Source organism: Leuresthes tenuis, unplaced genomic scaffold, assembly GCF_036924035.1.
Source record: "Leuresthes tenuis unplaced genomic scaffold, fLeuTen1.0.hap1 SCAF_6, whole genome shotgun sequence".
Taxonomy (NCBI): Eukaryota; Metazoa; Chordata; class Actinopteri; order Atheriniformes; family Atherinopsidae; genus Leuresthes; species Leuresthes tenuis.
Window position 1 is genome coordinate 1,472,211 of NW_027325360.1, and position 17,108 is coordinate 1,489,318.

Sequence of the window (17,108 nt, forward strand, 5' to 3'; positions counted from 1 at the left end):
TATCAGCTCGTTTATGCTCATTTGCAGCATCTTTGAACCCTTTGCAGGATTCAGGTGGAGCAGGAGCAGCTGAAATGAATCGATGGGATGCAGAAGCAGAGAGGATGATGCTGGAAGTTCTGCAGTCTGGTGTTTCTGAGACGCTGAAGCAGATTAACCATCACCAAAGCATAGAAAGCATAACTTAAATTTATAAACTTATATAAACAGAAACACTTGAATGGAAATGATAATTAAAACCAATTAAAGGGGAACTCCTGTATTTTTAAACCTTATTTCTGGCATGAAATACATTCATCTGCTCACTGAGAACAGTTTGGTGAAAGTCTGCGTCCTTCTGAAGATATTTAGATAACTGGAGATCCATATAACGGAGAGAACGGGGCTTAGAGGATGCAGCCTCTAAATAAGGCATTATCTGTCTTTATTTCACCAATACTTTAAGAAGAATGAATGAATGAACGTGTGCTATAGCTCTGTTAGCTCATAGCTCTGTTAGCTCATAGCTGCTGTTATGTGGCTACTTGCAGCTATAGGAGAGCTAACGGAGGGATTTCTACACAGGCACTCTACTGGGACCCCTTCATCCACACGCCCCCCTGCAGCACAGTTTATTCACTCCCTGCTCTGTGACAGTCGGCTAACTTCACACAGAGTTTGCTGCTGATAGTTTTGTGCAACATGGCAGGATATTTATCAGATTCTGACGACTTTGAGTAAGATGGACGTTCTTACCGGAGTGAATGAGCTGTGCTGCAGGGGGGCGTGTGGATGAAGTGGTCCCAGTAGAGTGCCTGTGTAGAAATCCCTTTATAAGCCCCCCGACAGCCGCCAATAACAACAACACAGCAATAGCACACGTTCGTTCATTCATTCGTCTTAAAGTATTGGTACTGCTAGCAGCAAAACTGCAGCAAAACAGCTGCAAAAAAGCTGCAAAAAAGCAACAAAACAGCTGCAAAACAGCAGCAAAAAAGCTGCAAAACAGGAGCTGTTACAGGACGACCTCAGCAGAGACTTACAGTTTGGATCCAGCGCCTAAAGATCCATCCTTTTCTATACCTGCTTAGAGGGGAACTCTGTATTTTTAAACCTTATTTCTGGCATGAAATACGTTCATCTACTCACCGAGAACAGTTTGGTGAAAGTCTGCGTCCTTCAGAAGATATTTAGATAACTTAGCAAACTCTGTGTGAAGTTAGCCGACTGTCACAGAGCACGGAGTGAATAAACTGTGCTGCAGGGGGGCGTGTGGATGAAGTGGTCCCAGTAGAGTGCCTGTGTAGAAATCCCTCCGTTAGCTCTCCTATAGCTGCAAGTAGCCACATAACAGCAGCTATGAGCTAACAGAGCTATGAGCTAACAGCAGCTATGAGCTAACAGAGCTATAGCACACGTTCATTCATTCATTCTTCTTAAAGTATTGGTGAAATAAAGACAGATAATGCCTTATTTAGAGGCTGCATCCTCTAAGCCCCGTTCACTCCGTTATATGGATCTCCAGTTATCTAAATATCTTCCGAAGGACGCCGACTTTCACCAAACTGTTCTCAGTGAGCAGATGAACGTATTTCATGCCAGAAATAAGGTTTAAAAATACCGGAGTTCCCCTTTAAAGTGTATAAAAGGAGACTCAGGATGTATTCCTTGGCCTGGTGCTGTGATTAAACTAAGGCTTTAATTTACACACCTGTGGAAGTGACTGAAACACCTGAATTCATTTATCTGGACGGATGAATGGATACTTTTGGCATACTTTATGGTGTCTGTTCCTGCTCCGACTGCTTTATGGAAAGTTTTGCTGTTCTTTTTTCAGTTTTCATGCGTTCACATGTAGTTGATTTATGAAGAGTTAATATTTGTGTGGAAGCTGGTATCTACAGTTCGTTTGCATAGAAACAAGCTGCTGGTGAGCATGAGAAACCTGTTTATCAGAATAGTTCTGCTGTTGGAACTTAATACTGAAATAAAACAGACAAATTGGATCAAAAACTCAACAGTAATATGAAAAAAAATCAGATTTTAATATTTTACAGATCAGTGTTTGGTCAGAAAACAATTCTCCTGAGTATAAAAGTACAGTAAATATAAAGATGCTTCAATAAGTAGGCGTCATAGGAACAAAGATACATCTTAAGTCAGTTATTACATCGTGCCGTCAGTACATGTGAAACAGGAACAAAAAACATCTTAAATCAGTTACATGAAAGAGGCCGAGTGGGATTAAACTGAAACTAACCGAGTGTTTCCTTTCTTTGTGAAACAGCTGAACTTTGCACCTGAAACTCCTAATTAACTCAGATTCTGAGGTCATTAATCACCTGATTTCCAGCCCACAGCTGCAGAGGCTCCTCACTTTGTTTCTTTCATCATTCTTTAAATCAAACCTGTTCAGTTATTACGAGCTGCTTCCTACGGTGGCCCTGAGGGACCAAACGATGTGACTCAAAACTACAAATTATTGAAAAACAAAACCTGAAACAACATTTCTAAAGATATGGGGAAAGCTGTTGTTAATTGTACTTCCAGGTCACCGTAGTTTTCACAGTATGAATCCAACACATAAAACACCTCTAAGTTGATCTTTTTTAGTATAAAACAGGTTAATATAATTAGCTAAAACTTCAGGTTTCCATCAGCAGCAGGTTAGCTGCTGTTCTTCCTGTTTAAAAAGGAACCTGAGCCGGTTCCTCCTGATGTTCTCACAGATGTTTCTGCCTCTGAAGTTCAGGTCTAATGTGGATGAGGTTTAAATAATGAGGTAAACATCTGTCGAAGACCTCCTGTGAGCAGGATGTTCAGCTTTGGATGCTCCGAACATTCAGTGTGTTTAAGTCTTTTTATATTTTGGTCTTTTCTACGTGGTCAGCAGTTCGCCAACCAGCACAAAGTGGACTTTAAGTCGGGGGGGGGGGGGGGGGGCTAAAACAGCAGGTTTCAGACAGAATGGACTGAGCAAAGGTTAGTCTGAGATAAACTTTTAGAAAATGATTAAAAGACAATCAAGTGGAGTCCTGAATAAAAACATAAAGCTGGAAACGAGCCGGTGCAACAGTGGGTCTAACCTACCTGAACCCTAACCCACCTGAACCCTAACCCACCTGAACCCTAACCCACCTGAACCCTAACCCACCTGAACCCTAACCTACCTGAACCCTAACCCACCTGAACCCTAACCCACCTGAACCCTAACCTACCTGAACTCTAAACTACCTGAACCCTAACCCACCTGAACCCTAACCTACCTGAACCCTAACCCACCTGAACCCTAACCTACCTGAACCCTAACCCACCTGAACCCTAACCCACCTGAACCCTAACCTACCTGAACCCTAACCCACCTGAACCCTAACCCACCTGAACCCTAACCTACCTGAACCCTAACCCACCTGAACTCTAAACTACCTGAAGCCTAACCTACCTGAACCCTAACCCACCTGAACCCTAACCTACCTGAACCCTAACCCACCTGAACCCTAACCCACCTGAACCCTAACCCACCTGAACCCTAACCCACCTGAACCCTAACCCACCTGAACTCTAAACTACCTGAACCCTAACCCACCTGAACCCTAACCTACCTGAACCCTAACCCACCTGAACCCTAACCTACCTGAACCCTAACCCACCTGAACCCTAACCTACCTGAACCCTAACCCACCTGAACCCTAACCTACCTGAACCCTAACCACCAATCACCAGTAATCTGTAATAAGTCTACAGTGGATCAATGCATCAGACAGCCAGCGTCAAACAGCAGCTTTGGTCTCCCATTCCTGTGGAAACAGCAGAGACCGTGCATGAAACCTCATAAAGTTAAATCTCATCATCGTCTCTGCATGACACAGCTGGTTTTATCCGTTTATTTTTCTGATAATGGATGCATTCATGTCGTCATATGAGATAATAAAGCTCCTTTTCCAGAATAATAAGCATGGAAATAGGTCTTAAAATAGGAAACACTCAATAGAATCAGCTCAACAAAACTAAACTTCATGGAAAACATGTTAAAACCTGAAGAAAACACACTAAATGGGATAAATTATCACACGAAAACAGCTTTGTCACCTCAGGGCATCAAAATAAATGGTTACAGGCATGAAGTGTTTGATGTTCATGATAAACTGCAGGCAGACTCACCTTCTTCTTCTGGAAAACCTTTCCATGCTCTATGAACAGCGCTGAGGGAGCTCGCCTCAGGGAGTTTTTAGCCGAGGCCGTGCGCCTCAGTAGAGGGTTCAGGAAGCCCACCTGGACCAGAGGAACCAGAGGAACCGGTGAGCCGAGGAACCAGAGGAACCAGAGAGCAGAGGAACCAGAGGAACCAGAGGAACCAGAGAGCAGAGGAACCAGAGAAACCAGTGAGCAGAGGAACCAGAGAAACCAGTGAGCAGAGGAACCAGAGAAACCAGTGAGCAGAGGAACCAGAGAGCAGAGAAACCAGTGAGTAGAGGAAACAGAAACCAGAGGAACCAGAGAACAGAGGCAGCCTCCGTTTGTAGGGACTACAGGTAAAAGTTGAACCTTTGACGGACAGCAGGTTCAGGACAGCAGGTTCAGGACAGCAGGTTCAGGACAGCAGGTTCAGGACAGCAGGTTCAGGTTCAGGTGAGACTACCTGGGCGCGCTCGGTGCAGATAGCCAGCGACTGTCTGAAGGAGGAGCGCTTGTTTTGCCTCCCAGCAGACGCCAGGTTGGTCTCTGATCCGGCCCTGAGCTGCACCGCCCGCCTCCCGGCCAGCTCCAGCTTCTGGACGCCTCGCTGCACCTCAGCCGGCTTCATGCCTGCAACACAGACTCCGCTGAGCTCTCAGTTCTTTAACTCCTGAGCCCCCCCACTGCCCTGAGATCCGTGTTTAAGGTGCTCATGTTGCTCTTTTCAACAGTTCCCTTATATTTATCCACTTTATCCTTCTGCTAACTCAACATCTTTTTATTATTCAAACCACTATCTGTTCATTTTTTGGTAATTCTTCCAAATATTTATCCATCACTTACGAATTCAAGCAAAAATTTCAGCCTTTTATTAGTAATATTTACACTTTGATCATTAATTTAACGAATCGTCACCACTTGTGACCTTCTCTAAGCTAACCGAAGCATTGCTACGTCTGTTTATCTGTCAGCAGCCTTTCTCCCCCAGCTGATAGAGTCTTCCTGCACATGGAGGCTTTAGACCTAAAGAAAGCGACTCACTGTGGCTGCTGAGGACGGTGTTACTGTAGGTCACCGAGTCCTTGGACGACACCGAGCTGCGGTGGACCGAATCCTGGGAGCTGTGAAGCTGAGAGACAACAGATGGTCACATGGTGCCGCCCTGAGAGGTTCAGTTTTCCTTCAAAGTGCTCCATCTTGTGCAGAAGCACCTTCCCATGCAGCTACAGCCGTTCATAACAGAGTTAAAGCAACACCGGAGAAGTTTGTGAACCATAAAACGATGCATTTCGGACTCATTCTGAAGTACTTTGACCTTTGTTCTGCACTTTCATGGGTCTGAAACCACATGGTTTTACTTTAAGGTTGCTTTAAGTGTTTGATACGTCTTTGTGGCCTCTTCAACACGTGCATGGCTGTGCACGTGCAGGGCTGTGCACGTGCATGGCTGTGCACGTGCAGATCTATTCATGACGTTGGTAAGGCAATAACAAAGTCAGCCGACTATCACCTTAAGAATAAATCAAGGTAAAAGATCTGCTGTCTCAGCAGGACCTGGAAGAACCGGTCCATGCATTCATCTTCAGTCGGTTTGATTATTGTAAAAGCATCTTTAAAAAGTCAGTCAGACACCTGCAGCTCATCCAGAACTCAGCTGCTGGAGTCCTCACTAAAAGTGGAGCACATCAGTCCAGCTGTGAGGTCTTTCCACCGACTGCCGGTCCATCAGAGGATAGACTTTAAAGTTCTGATGCCGGTCCATCAGAGGATAGACTTTAAAGTTCTGATGCTGGTCCATCAGAGGATAGACTTTAAAGTTCTGATGCCGGTCCATCAGAGGATAGACTTTAAAGTTCTGCTGCCGGTCCATCAGAGGATAGACTTTAAAGTTCTGCTGCCGGTCCATCAGAGGATAGACTTTAAAGTTCTGCTGCCGGTCCATCAGAGGATAGACTTTAAAGTTCTGATGCCGGTCCATCAGAGGATAGACTTTAAGGTTCTGATGCCGGTCCATCAGAGGATAGACCTTAAAGTTCTGCTGCCGGTCCATCAGAGGATAGACTTTAAAGTTCTGATCCTGGTCCATCAGAGGATAGACTTTAAAGTTCTGATGCCGGTCCATCAGAGGATAGACTTTAAAGTTCTGATGCTGGTCTATAAAGCTCTGAATGGTCCAAAATACATCAGTGACCTCCTGACCCACTGTGAACCTCCCAGACCCCCTCAGGTCATCTGGATCCGGTTCTTTATCAGTTCCCAGAGTCAGAACCAGACCTGGAGAAGCTGCATTCAGCATTAAATCAGGGCTAAAAACATATTTATTTCAGATGGCCTTTAATACCCAGTAGTATGGTGACACTTTTATATTATCTTATTCAATTTAGCTGTATTTTATTGTTTTTTACTGTTATTTTATTTTATTTTATTGTTTTGTACTTATTCTTTTCTTTATTTATTATCTGCTGTAAAGCACTTTGCTACCGAAATGGATTGTTGTAAAGGGCTGTAGAAATAAATTACATTTATATTTACATGTCTGGAACAAACTCCCAGAAAGCCTCAGATCAGCTGAAACACTCAGTATTTAAGTCCAGGTTGAAGAAACATCTGTTTTCAGCTGTTTTTGAATAAGCCTGAGTTTCAAAACGGAATCATATTTTAACTCCTGATTTTATCTATTGTTCTTATTTCTTTCTTTTGCTTAAATTTTAAATCCTGCTTTTTATTTCTTCTGTTTTAATGTCTCTGTAAAGCACTTTGAATCACCTTCTCGTTGAATTGTTCTATAAAATAAACTCGCCTTGCCTTGGTGTTACAGCCTCCAACTGCAGGGGGCGCTAAAGAGCAAAAACTATCACATTCTCAGGCGTTAACCTTAAGAAAGGAACAAAATAACAGCTGGAGCTCGTCATCACTTGGTTTCCTCAGAGCGTCGTTCAGTGTTGGCAGAAGGAAACGTTACAAAGATTCTCTGTTTTATGGGATGTTTCAGGTGAGGTGCAACAGAAATATTCTGCTCTGCCTTGACTCTAAATGCGTGGTTTCGTACGATGTGCTCCAGCATGCAGGAGTTGGAGTAAACGGGCTGGTCCCGGCTGGTTCCGCTCAGGCTGAACGGGTCGTCCATGTAGGTGTTGGCGGTGGGAAACCTGCGAATCTGCAGCCCGCTGAGGATGGAGAGGATGGAGAGGAAAGCGCGTCACAGCGAGTCCAACTCAGGAAACATTTCACCATTCTGATGAAAACTGACCACATAAAGCTTCAAGCTGCCCCCCTCACCTCAGAGCGCCACCTGTGTGCTTCTGCGTCTCGTTGTCATGGTGATCGGTAGCTCCATCCTGCAGCAGCCTCAGCCACTGCTGCCTCTCCTCTGCAGAGCTCACCTCCAGCACGGCCACCTGGTCACCGAGCATGCTCAGTGTGATCCTGTAGGAGTGGTCTGTGTCGGGCCCGGCTCTGACCTCACAGCCTCGGAGCTGGACCGTGTACTGGGGCTGCTGCTCTTTGTCCTCCTCCTCCCCGAACATGTTGAGGATTTCCCCGTCCACCCGACACAGTAAACTCTGCCACTGGCAGCTCATGAGCACGTTCAGGAAGCCTGACAGAGCAGAGACGACAGCCGGGAGCTCAAATCAGGCAAAAGGGTCGTATCAGACGGCTTCAGTCATTCAGGAAGGTTTCATATCAAAGATCAAAACTCAGCAGGTGTTAAAACTCAGATAAACACATCACTCTGTGTCATTATTCATGGAAACGGAGACAAAACACAGAAGCAGTGAGTCAAAAACTAAGTGAACCCAAGAAGCAGCCAGGAGCTGCTGATCAATGCTCTGATTAACTGATCAACGCTCTGATTAACTGATCAATGCTCTGATTAACTGATCAATGCTCTGATTAACTGATCAATGCTCTGATTAACTGATCAATGCTCTGATTCACTGATCAATGCTCTGATTAACTGATCAATGCTCTGATTAACTGATCCTCAGTCAGTGTGAGCAGCTCTATAAAAGCAGGAGTTCTGTCAGTTTAACACGATGCCAAGGAGGAAAGACACCAGCAATGATCTCAGAGAAGCAGCTGCTGCTGCCCATCAGTCTGGGAAGGGTTATAAGGCCATTTCCAGACTATCTGGAGTCCATCGTTCTACAGAGAGAAAGATTATTCACAAGTGGAAAACATTCAGGACAGCTGTCAATCTTCCCAGGAGTGGACGTCCCAGCAAGTTCACCCCAAGGTGAAGAAGCCCAGAGCTACATCTCAGACTCTACAGGCCTCAGTTAGCATGCTAAAGGTTAAAGGTCACCCCAAGGTGAAGAAGCCCAGAGCTACATCTCAGACTCTACAGGCCTCAGTTAGCATGGTAAAGGTTAAAGGTCACCCCAAGGTGAAAAAGCCCAGAGCTACATCTCAGACTCTACAGGCCTCAGTTAGCATGCTAAAGGTTAAAGGTCACCCCAAGGTGAAGAAGCCCAGAGCTACATCTCAGACTCTACAGGCCTCAGTTAGCATGGTAAAGGTTAAAGGTCACCCCAAGGTGAAAAAGCCCAGAGCTACATCTCAGACTCTACAGGCCTCAGTTAGCATGTTAAAGGTTAAAGGTCACCCCAAGGTGAAGAAGCCCAGAGCTACATCTCAGACTCTACAGGCCTCAGTTAGCATGTTAAAGGTTAAAGGTCACCCCAAGGTGAAAAAGCCCAGAGCTACATCTCAGACTCTACAGGCCTCAGTTAGCATGCTAAAGGTTAAAGGTCACCCCAAGGTGAAAAAGCCCAGAGCTACATCTCAGACTCTACAGGCCTCAGTTAGCATGTTAAAGGTTAAAGGTCACCCCAAGGTGAAGAAGCCCAGAGCTACATCTCAGACTCTACAGGCCTCAGTTAGCATGTTAAAGGTTAAAGGTCACCCCAAGGTGAAAAAGCCCAGAGCTACATCTCAGACTCTACAGGCCTCAGTTAGCATGCTAAAGGTTAAAGGTCACCCCAAGGTGAAAAAGCCCAGAGCTACATCTCAGACTCTACAGGCCTCAGTTAGCATGTTAAAGGTTAAAGGTCATACATCTCAGACTCTACAGGCCTCAGTTAGCATGTTAAAGGTTAAAGGTCATACATCTCAGACTCTCCAGGCCTCAGTTAGCATGTTAAAGGTTAAAGGTCACCCCAAGGTGAAAAAGCCCAGAGCTACATCTCAGACTCTACAGGCCTCAGTTAGCATGTTAAAGGTTAAAGGTCACCCCAAGGTGAAAAAGCCCAGAGCTACATCTCAGACTCTACAGGCCTCAGTTAGCATGTTAAAGGTTAAAGGTCATACATCTCAGACTCTACAGGCCTCAGTTAGCATGTTAAAGGTTAAAGGTCATGGCAGCACAGTTAGAAAAAGACTGAACAAGGACAGCTTGTTTGGAAGGGCTGCAGGAGAAAGCCTCTTCTCTCTAAAAAGAACATGGCAGCACAGCTTAGGTTTGCAAAGCTGCATCTGAACAAAGCTCAAGACTTCTGGAACAATGTCCTTTGGACAGACCAGAGCAAAGTGGAGATGTTTGGTCCTAATGCACAGCAGCACGTTTGGAGGAAACCAAACACAGCAGATCAGCACAAACACCTCATACCAGCTGTCAAGCACGGTGGTGGAGGGCTGATGATCTGGGCTGGTTCTGCAGCCACAGGACCTGGGCACCTTGCAGTCATTGAGTCCACCATGAACTCCTCTGGATACCAAAGTATTCTAGAGTCATTAATAATGTCTCGGTGTGAGATGTGTTTCGGTACCTTTGTCCTTGTTCAGGCTGCAGTGAGCTGAAGGTTTCTCCTCATCAGAGTCAGTCTGGACTGTACTGGACTAAAGACAGAGACTCATTTAAACACAAGAGGTTCTGTTATTCTGTCTTATTGAGATTAGAGTTTCTCACCCTGCAGGACAGCAGCTGGTCTAACTTATTCAGAGAAGAGAAGCTCCGGGTCTGCACCTCCCCTCCAACGCTCACTTCTTCGATCACCTGCAGCCACACAGTTGATTAGTGGAAAAAATGAAACTATTTCACCGTTTTATGGATAAAACTGGCTTGTTTTGGCTTTGTAAGTCTGTTAGACTCTAATAAAGCAGCACAAACCAGAGGAGTGAATGCATGGCAGTAAACTATGAACACAGAGAGTGAGCTGCTGACCTTCCTCCACTCATCAGCCTGCTGGAAGCTGCTGTATCCCAGCACCAGCGAGTCGGCGCCCTGCGGCACCAGTTTGAGCTGGTGCTGGATCTTCGCGTTGCTCTTGGACTTGTAGACGATCTGACAGCCTCGCAGGTTCAGCTCCAGCTGAGGCAGCATGTCCTGAGCACACTTATAACACTGAGACACAGACAGAAAGCAGGTTACACTTCTGATGGAGAAGATCCAAACAAGAAGGCTTTGATCACTAAAAATGTGACGTTACAAAAAGCTTCCTGTCATCTTTTAAAGTGGTCTGGAGCAAAAGTTCTCTTCCTATCAGCTGAAAACTTGGCATATCTCAGCATGGTGTGCAAAACATTTGAGGAAACTGAAAGGATCAACAGTTCTGCAGCTTTCTGAAACCTTTAAAGTGTCCTGATCAATAGTTCTGCAGCTTTAAACCTTTAAAGTGTCCTGATCAACAGTTCTGTAGCTTTCTGAAACCTTTAAAGTGTCCTGATCAACAGTTCTGCAGCTTTCTGAAACCTTTAAAGTGTCCTGATCAATAGTTCTGCAGCTTTCTGAAACCTTTAAAGTGTCCTGATCAATAGTTCTGCAGCTTTCTGAAACCTTTAAAGTGTCCTGATCAATAGTTCTGCAGCTTTCTGAAACCTTTAAAGTGTCCTGATCAACAGTTCTGCAGCTTTCTGTAACCTTTAAAGTGTCCTGATCAATAGTTCTGCAGCTTTCTGTAACCTTTAAAGTGTCCTGATCAACAGTTCTGCAGCTTCCTGTAACCTTTAAAGTGTCCTGATCAACAGTTCTGCAGCTTTCTGAGACCTTTAAAGTGTCCTGATCAACAGTTCTGCAGCTTTCTGAAACCTTTAAAGTGTCCTGATCAATAGTTCTGCAGCTTTCTGAGACCTTTAAAGTGTCCTGATCAACAGTTCTGTAGCTTTCTGAAACCTTTAAAGTGTCCTGATCAACAGTTCTGCAGCTTTCTGAAACCTTTAAAGTGTCCTGATCAATAGTTCTGCAGCTTTCTGTAACCTTTAAAGTGTCCTGATCAACAGTTCTGCAGCTTTCTGAAACCTTTAAAGTGTCCTGATCAACAGTTCTGCAGCTTTCTGAAGCTCTTTTACAGTTTTTCTTTGGACATTTTCTGCTTTTTCCCTCATCTTCAGTCCTTGTTCCTGAGCATTTTCAGTGTTTTTTCTTTGTTCAGCCACTTAACTCTGACCTTTGAACCCTTCAGGCAGAAAAAAGGCTCCTAACTCAAGGGATGAACCAGTGTTGTGTCGACACAGAACAGACAACTGAGCAAAGAAGCCATTTTAAACTGGATCTTTAGGCACTTTGTCACAAAGACACACCATTTGTTCCCATTTCTTTAGCTGCATCTATGAAAAACAGCAAAGAAAACACAGTTTGACAGACAGAAAATAGGATTTCTGCAGCAACAAGGTGATTCCCAAAGAGCTATTAGCTGAAAACTTGGCATATCTCAGCATGGTGTGCAGTGTGTCCTTAAAACATTTGAGGAAACTGGACAAGTGGAGGACAAAAGAAGAAGTGTCAGGCCTAAAAAACTATCTCCAGCAGATGAACAGGATCTGAAAGTGATGTCCTTAAGAAAGAGGAAAAAATCCAGCTGTGACCTGACAGGACCTGAGAGATGCATCTGGACCTTCAGCTGATCCATCTACTGTTGGCCCAAGCCTCATCAGAAATGGGCTCCATGGAAGGGTGGCTGTCAAGAAGCCGTTCTTAAGGAAGGGAAACAGGGAGAAAAGGCTGAGCTGTGCCAAATGACACAAGAAGTGGACTGAAAATCAGTGGCAACAGGTCTTATGGAGGGATGAATCCTCCCCAGAGCCCGGACCTCAACATTATTGAAGCAGTGTGGGATCATCTGACAGAGAACGGAACAAAAGGCAGCCCACATCCAAAGAAGAGCTTTGGGATGTCCTTCAAGAAGCCTGGAGAACTATTCCTGAAGACTCCTTAAAGAAATGACAGAAAGCTTGTCTCAGAGGGTTCAGGCTGTGTTGGAGAATAAAGGAGCTCAGACCAGAGATTCACTTTAAAGCTGCTGAGAACTGATAAAAAACTCTGTTTCTGCCTCAGATTCTGGGTTTATCTTCATTTCTCTGACTTGTCAGGAGACAAAAACAGTGACAGCAGCAGCATCTAGTGGCTGCAGGAGGAACTGCAGCTGGGTTTGTTCCTCACCAGCAGCGCCTCGTTCCTCACGATGAACAGCTGTTTGCTCCACTGTCCGAGCCACTTCCTCCTCCACAGGTAACCGCAGAGGCGGGACTCGGGGGCGGGCCTCAGGCAGGGCTGTGAGGCGCTCCACTGGATGTAGTGAGCTCTGTCTTTTACAAGCTCCTCCCCTTCGTAGTCCTCATCATCCTCCTCGCCGTATGACTCGTAGTGACTGCTGCCTGAATCCGGCCGCTCTGGGGGAAGGGAGCGGTTGGTGTCGTGTTCCTCCATCATTTCATTTCATTTCTCTGTGAGGTTGTGCTACCTGTGTTGGACACAGAGGTGTCTGCAGCCACGTAAGGTTCTGCCTCCTCATACTGATCCTCATCATCATCATCATCACCTCCTGGGGGGGGCGGCACTGTGAGGCCCTGCATCTGAGAGGGTTAAACACAGGTTAGAAAGGCCGTTTACACTTCCCAGCTTCATCCGTCTGAACTGGACAAACAAAGTTATGTCTAACTGGCTAAGTCTCTGGTTAACTGGTTTAGTCTCTGGTTAACTGGTTTAGTCTCTGGTTAACTGGTTTAGTCTCTGGTAAAGTCTCTGGTAAACTGGTTTAGTCTCTGGTTAACTGGTTTAGTCTCTGGTAAAGTCTCTGGTAAACTGGTTTAGTCTCTGGTAAACTGGTTTAGTCTCTGGTTAACTGGTTTAGTCTCTGGTAAAGTCTCTGCTAAACTGGTTTAGTCTCTGGTTAACTGGTTTAGTCTCTGGTAAAGTCTCTGGTAAACTGGTTTAGTCTCTGGTTTAGTATCTGGTTAACTGGTTTAGTCTCTGCTAAACTGGTTTACCCTTTGGTAAACTGGTTTAGTCTCTGGTTAACTGGTTTAGTCTCTGGTAAAGTCTCTGGTAAACTGGTTTAGTCTCTGGTTAACTGGTTTAGTCTCTGGTAAAGTCTCTGCTAAACTGGTTTAGTCTCTGGTAAACTGGTTTAGTCTCTGGTTTAGTATCTGGTTAACTGGTTTAGTCTCTGCTAAACTGGTTTACCCTTTGGTAAACTGGTTTAGCCTCTGGTTAACAGGTTTAGTCTCTGGTTAACTGGTTTAGTCTCTGGTTAACTGGTTTAGTCTCTGCTAAACTGGTTAAGTCTTTGGTAAACTGGTTAAGTCTCTGGTTAACTGGTTAAGTCTCTGGTTTAGTCTCTGGTTAACTGGTTTAGTCTTTGATAAACTGGTTTAGTCTCTGATTAACTGGTAAACTGGTTTAGTCTCTGGTAAAGTCTTTGGTAAACAGGTTTAGTCTCTGGTTAACTGGTAAACTGGTTTAGTCTCTGGTAAAGTATTTGGTAAACTGGTTTAGTCTCTGGTTAACTGGTTAAGTCTCTGGTTTAGTCTCTGGTTAACTGGTTTAGCCTCTGGTAAACTGGTTTAGTCTCTGGTTAACTGGTAAACTGGTTTAGTCTCTGGTTTAGTCTTTGGTTAACCGGTTTAGTCTCCTCCGAAGATGAGCTTGAGATCATGCAGATAAACCTGAGGAGTCAGTCTGTCCTTTTCTTTCTAATCTTTGATTGAAACCCTGTGAGAAATAATTTGCTTCAGAGTCTTCAGTTGTGCTGAAAGTCTTCAGATGTGGAAGACGTTAGCAGCCTTTTCCTGACCTTTGGGTGACCGAGTTCACGTATAAATGTTGTTTATCTGAAGTTAAACAGAATAAAGTCACACTTTGGGGATTTATGTGCAAAGATAAACGGACTCGGTGTGATTTCTCAGGGCTGTAATGAGTTCCTCCTGGATGACGGCGCTGCTCAGTGCGTCGCTGAGACCCGGCAGAGGAAACTGTCCCAGATTAGGACCCCACAGCTCGGTACCAGGGAGGGTTCTGCCTTACGCTGATTCTTCAGCTCATTGGACCCGTCGACGTGGAGAAAGTTTACTGAACGTTAACCTGTCCCTCCCCCATCTGTCCTCACAGGGACGTTTCACCTCCTGAACCGACTCCCTCGGGCTCCATCGCCCCAGATGGACCCATCATTTCCTCCTCCACCCACTCCACCCGATGCTCTTTATCAGCCCAGTAAGTCCTCAGAGTTCGGGGGGTTCTGGCTCGTAGCCTTGGGTCACAGCAGGGGCAGAAACATTGTTGACTGAGAGTTTAAATCATCTCTGAATGTTCTGGTTTCCTCCACAGTTCACGTGTGATTCTGAGAGATTCTCCTTAAAGATCTGCTTCAGTTCAGGGTTCAAATGTTCTTCTTCTTTGAAGGAACCAGAGCTGAGTTACTGATTTCTGACCTAAAACGTGTTTTTCACCTGTTTGGTGCAGATGGATTTAATCTTTAACCCGCTGCTGTAACTTTGAGTTTATCGTGTTTTCAGACAGTCCATCACGTAGGCCAGATGCTAATCAGCCGCCATCAGTGACCACTTCCTCTCAGCTCTCAGCCAATAGGAAAGAGAGGAGACGGCCTCAGATGTAAACACTGAACTTCCTTTCACTCCCTCACACTCAGTAACCCGGTCGCCTCCTCCCAAAGCTCAGGAGGACTCGGTCTGTCATTATGACCCACATCACAGAGGAGGAGGAGCCTCTTCCTCTTCTTCTTCTCTTTTTCTTCTCCTCTAAATCCAGATCTAAGAAAACTTCCTGCCCTTTGCTCCACTTTTCTCTGAGCTCGGCAGAAATGTCCTGAACTTTTCTCTGGTGGGACGGTGTCTGTCTCCTGTGTTTCCAAGGCAACCAAAGATGATGAAACAGTGCCTGGAAGGTGTTGGAGGACTCCATGATGTTACATTTTCTGTTGTTTTCATGCCCATTTGTTCATTAATACTTGTTCATATCAGACTTTTTATCCAAAATGTGCATTTCTTTAAGTAATTACCTGCTTTAATTATGTTGAAGGCATGTTTTTATTCGATTTAATTACCCCTGAGGTGTCATTTTATGCATTTATTATTTACTCACCACGTTCCTCAGCCAGGTGGAGGAGTCCTGGTTTGAGACCGGCTCAGAGGACCCGACGGCTTCTGCACGAACAGACAGACAGAGTTTTACATCGAGCACGTGTGAAAGCCACAATAATACGAAGAATATCATTTTTATCGAGTAAAAGCTGAATCCAATGATTGGAAAATCTAAAAAAACAACAATTATTCACAATAAAACACAAGAATGTGTGTCAAAGTGAGACATTTGATCTATTTAATGACTAATATCAGCTCATCTTCACTCTGATGGCAGCAACGTGCCTCATAAATGTTGGGACAACATCTGTGAACATCTGGAGCTGAGCAGGTCCATGTTTCTTCTTTTAACAACATCTGTAAACATCTGGAGCTGAGGAGAGCAGCTGCTGGAGCTCTGGCAGAGGAACGTTGTCCCGTTCCTGTCTGATGGAGGATTCCTGGGTCTTCTTTGCTGTATTTTAGATGATTTCAGGTGGTGAAACATCTGGAGCTGAACAGGTCCGGGTTTCTTCTAAATGTTTTCAGGTGGTGAAACATCTGGACGGCAGCAGCTGGACTCTTCTATGAAGCCGTGCAGCTGGAACAGATGCAGGACGTGGTTTAACTTTGTCCTGCAACTGAGAGCTGATAACAGCTGGATGGTGCCTCTCCTCTTTAGTCTGGAGGCTGCAGCCTCAGGTTCTGATCCAACTGACCTCAGAACAGTTTCCACTCTGCCTCAGTCCATTTAAATGAGCTTTGGTCCAGAGAAGATGTTCCTTCTTCTTCTTCTTCTCTGCCTGGTGGAGCTTTCACCTGCATCTGTGGATGTTTTACGGTGAGACGATGATTCCTGGAAGTGTTCCTGAGCCCAGGCAGGGATTCCAGGACAGAATCAGGTCTGTTTCTAATGCAGAGCTGCCTGAAGGTCACAGACATCCAGGCCTGAAGGTCACAGACATCCAGGCCTGAAGGTCACAGACATCCAGGCCTGAAGGTCACAGACATCCAGGCCTGAAGGTCACAGACACCCAGGCCTGAAGGTCACAGACATCCAGGCCTGAAGGTCACAGGCATCCAGGCCTGAAGGTCACAGACATCCAGGCCTGAAGGTCACAGACATCCAGGCCTGAAGGTCACAGACACCCAGGTCTGAAGGTCACAGACATCCAGGCCTGAAGGTCACAGACACCCAGGTCTGAAGGTCACAGACGTCCAGGTCTGAAGGTCACAGACACCCAGGTCTGAAGGTCACAGACATCCAGGCCTGAAGGTCACAGACATCCAGGCCTGAAGGCCACAGAGACGGCTCCAGATCCTGAATCTTTGATGATTTCATGTTCTGCAGATGATGGAAGATTCAAAGTCTGAGGATCATTTTTCTGCAGTCTGTAGAACCTGTTCCCAGCTCTCCTTCTGAGAGACTCTGCCTCTCTCAGGTGCTCTTTCCATATAACTGACCTGTTGATAATCATAATTAATCCTAACATGTTCCTCCTGCTGTTTCTCTTCAGTATCACTAACTTTTCCAGCTTTTCCAGCTCCTGTCCCACCTTTTTTAGATTTGTTGCTGCCATCAGATTCTATAAGATTTCTGTTGTGAATAAAATGCTCATTTGGTCCAATTCTGTTTTTATTGACGTTTTACAGCAACTGTT

The 17,108-nt window shown here is 45.2% G+C and overlaps 1 protein-coding gene across 1 annotated transcript in view; it reads right to left on the reverse strand.

Annotated features, from left to right (window-relative positions):
• Nucleotides 1-3,688: 3,688 nt before the first annotated feature.
• Nucleotides 3,689-17,108, reverse strand: part of LOC140309336 (actin filament-associated protein 1-like 2) — a 28,042-nt gene continuing 14,622 nt past the window's right edge. The window contains exons 3-14 of the mRNA XM_072387164.1: nt 15,470-15,531; nt 12,834-12,945; nt 12,533-12,762; nt 10,319-10,498; nt 10,064-10,150; nt 9,924-9,993; nt 7,435-7,753; nt 7,205-7,322; nt 5,197-5,284; nt 4,619-4,785; nt 4,141-4,251; nt 3,689-3,776 (exon numbers count right to left, since the gene is read on the reverse strand). Of these exons, the coding sequence (XP_072243265.1) occupies nt 3,750-3,776; nt 4,141-4,251; nt 4,619-4,785; nt 5,197-5,284; nt 7,205-7,322; nt 7,435-7,753; nt 9,924-9,993; nt 10,064-10,150; nt 10,319-10,498; nt 12,533-12,762; nt 12,834-12,945; nt 15,470-15,531 (1,571 nt within the window). The 3' untranslated portion in view covers nt 3,689-3,749. The remainder of the gene's footprint in view (nt 3,777-4,140; nt 4,252-4,618; nt 4,786-5,196; nt 5,285-7,204; nt 7,323-7,434; nt 7,754-9,923; nt 9,994-10,063; nt 10,151-10,318; nt 10,499-12,532; nt 12,763-12,833; nt 12,946-15,469; nt 15,532-17,108) is intronic.